Source organism: Dendroctonus ponderosae, unplaced genomic scaffold, assembly GCF_020466585.1.
Source record: "Dendroctonus ponderosae isolate FM_Combo_2020 unplaced genomic scaffold, Dpon_F_20191213v2 Dpon_F_20191213_10, whole genome shotgun sequence".
Taxonomy (NCBI): domain Eukaryota; kingdom Metazoa; phylum Arthropoda; class Insecta; order Coleoptera; family Curculionidae; genus Dendroctonus; species Dendroctonus ponderosae.
Genome location: NW_026017111.1, coordinates 1820684 through 1823124, shown reverse-complemented (window position 1 = coordinate 1823124; position 2441 = coordinate 1820684). Strand labels below are relative to the sequence as shown.

The 2441-nt window shown below is 40.3% G+C and overlaps 1 protein-coding gene across 2 annotated transcripts in view; it reads right to left on the bottom strand.

Moving 5' to 3' along the window:
- Positions 1–936, bottom strand: part of LOC109542671 (tRNA selenocysteine 1-associated protein 1) — a 42740-nt gene extending 41804 nt beyond the window's left edge. Inside the window, exons 1-3 of one of the 2 annotated variants that reach the window (XM_048662329.1) lie at positions 812–936; positions 401–758; positions 71–339 (exon numbers count right to left, since the gene is read on the bottom strand). In XM_048662329.1, the coding sequence (XP_048518286.1) occupies positions 71–339; positions 401–758; positions 812–850 (666 nt within the window). In that variant the 5' untranslated portion in view covers positions 851–936. Of the gene's footprint in view, positions 1–70; positions 340–400; positions 768–811 lie in introns of both variants that reach the window. The other variant, XM_048662330.1, reaches the window with a different exon arrangement.
- Between the last annotated feature and the right edge of the window lie 1505 nt (positions 937–2441).

Genomic DNA, 2441 nt, shown 5'->3' with positions numbered 1-2441 from the left:
GATAATTAAAATAAAAACCCTAACAAAATCATAAATATTAGAGAATAGAGGCTTTTGAATAGGAACTTGCCTGCCAATTAGCGGCGTAATTTTGCCAATACGATGACGGATCGTAATACTGGTTGTATGCACTACCATTATCGGCCCCATTTGATTGAGACCCGCCCGTAGGAGTGTCTCCCGGCCCTTTAGGCTTCGGAACAGCATTACTTATTTTCAGTGCTTTTGTCCCCAAACCGATGTAGCCATTCATCGTGATTAGACTGTCTCTCATCTCGTCTTCGCTGCCAAATCTGACAAATCCATAACCTTTGCTAAAGCCGCTGTTGTCCAAGATAACTGCAAATGAGCTTTTTGGTTTCATTATCAAAGGGCGATAAGCCGCAATCGCAACACCCACCTTTGGCGGTTTTAATGGTGTTGTATTTGGACGAAAACACCCTATATAGGTTATAGTCATCCACATCGGGGCTCAAATCGCCAACCCAAACGGAAAACTCCCTGTCAATAAACTGGCGGCTTGTATTGTTGCTCGCGTTATTTAGCCTGAAACGTACCACTGGGTTCGTTCCCGGTATTGGTTTTGAGTTCAACTTATGCATGGCATCAATAGCGTCGTCGTCGTTTGCAAAATGCACGAAACAATAACCGGCCGGTTCTCCAGTGAATTTGTTTCTCATCACTTTTACGCTCAAAGGCGTTTCGCCCATTTTCCGAAATGCATTGAGAATGAAACTTTCGGTCATGTAAGATTCCAACTACAACCACTGTTTGATTACATGTCTGGCCAACTATCGCACTCAATACTCACGCTTCCCATCCACAGCTGGCAATGAACTTGGTTGGTCATTTTCCAAAAGTTTTACACTGAACACAAATCAGCCGCATAAGTTATGTGTGGTTAGGTGCAAGTCTTGCCAAAAATGACGCTGACTGCTGACACTTTTACCTGGCAATTTTCTGCAGAGGCTGCATATCTATCTCGCTCCAGCATTTGGATTTAGTGAGATGAGAGCAATCAGAGCCAGAGTTTAGTGACCTATTGGAGCTGGTTTTCATTTGGCAACAGCGGTTTTGGAAAAATGACAATCTTTGTTTATAACATAGCTGACATTGAGTGATGCCTATCAACGCTTTGTTGATGCTGTTTGGCTATTTTTAAATTATTAAGCATTCTCATTCATTGTAAACGGCTTACGAGGCGCTCTAATGGCTTTGTGTGAGTGTTTTCCATACACAATCAGTGGTTAAGTGTTGTCAGCTGGTAAAGGCCAAGTTCCACTGAAAGGGGGATTGCATCCCAAAAATATCTTGCAAATTACCAAGTCAACATTCTCAATTAGTGTTTTAATGCACTACACGGCGGCCTAATCCAATGAGACTGCAACGTTTTCAATCAATAATTTAACCGGACGGCAATGGGCATGTGCAGTGTATCATCCCCCACAGTAGTCACTTTATCCACCCCAAACCTTATGGTAGATCAAGGGCCGTTCGAATCAATAAGGGAAACGCAACTTTAAAAAGCGATGTCCATCTGGAAGAAACTGGAACAGGACATTGACTACAGCTTTGGAGTGAGCTATCAAAAGTACAAGCTCTGAGTGTGGAAGCACTTTTTGCCTCCAAAGACCAAACTGACAGCCACCATGCAAACCCTCAGGAAGAAAACAAGCCCTTTAAAGTGTAAGTGTTTGGCTTAGTTAATTCACCTAAAATTAAGCACATAGTGACTTGTCCGCTGTTCATATCCATAAACTAATTTAAGTAATTGCCGCATTAGAGCTTGGGGCCCAGTTTTATGACTGGCAATAAGCATTAAAATGGGTAAACAGTGCATAAAGTTGCCGTATAATATATAAACGCATGCCCCTTTAAGTAAACCGTATAAGTTTTATGCTTTGAGTAGTCAAAATTGCGAAAAGTCCGTTGTTATAGCTCTAAATTGAATTGAAACATGAGGTTTTAATGTGTGCTAAATATTTCAGTAAGTGATAGACTTTATCGCAAATGAGCGGTTTTTCACTTCCTCTTCAACTTCCTGTCTCCTCTGGTATCAGTTAAATTAGTTTTATCACTTTAAAGGCTTGTTTGTTGTTCAATTAATTCATAAATTTAAAAGAGGGGGGCCTCAAACCTTGAAGATAGTGATGAGCAGACAAAGACTGCATGGTCTCGGATTTGGTCTTAGTCTTGCAAGACTTAATAATAATTCTTCGCAAGGATTGAGGAATTTTACTGTTTACACTTCGACTTCTTTCCGGGCTCTCCCAAGGGACTTTGTGAAAATAATTAAAGTGAATACTGGAGATTGTTTAGCGAATTTATTTGCTACTTGAGTTTTTACTTTTTTATGGAATGTGCATAAAACGCACGTATTTTTTATTAACTTATCTACAGCTTCAGGGCAAAAATTTAAAAGTATTTGAACAAATTTCGCA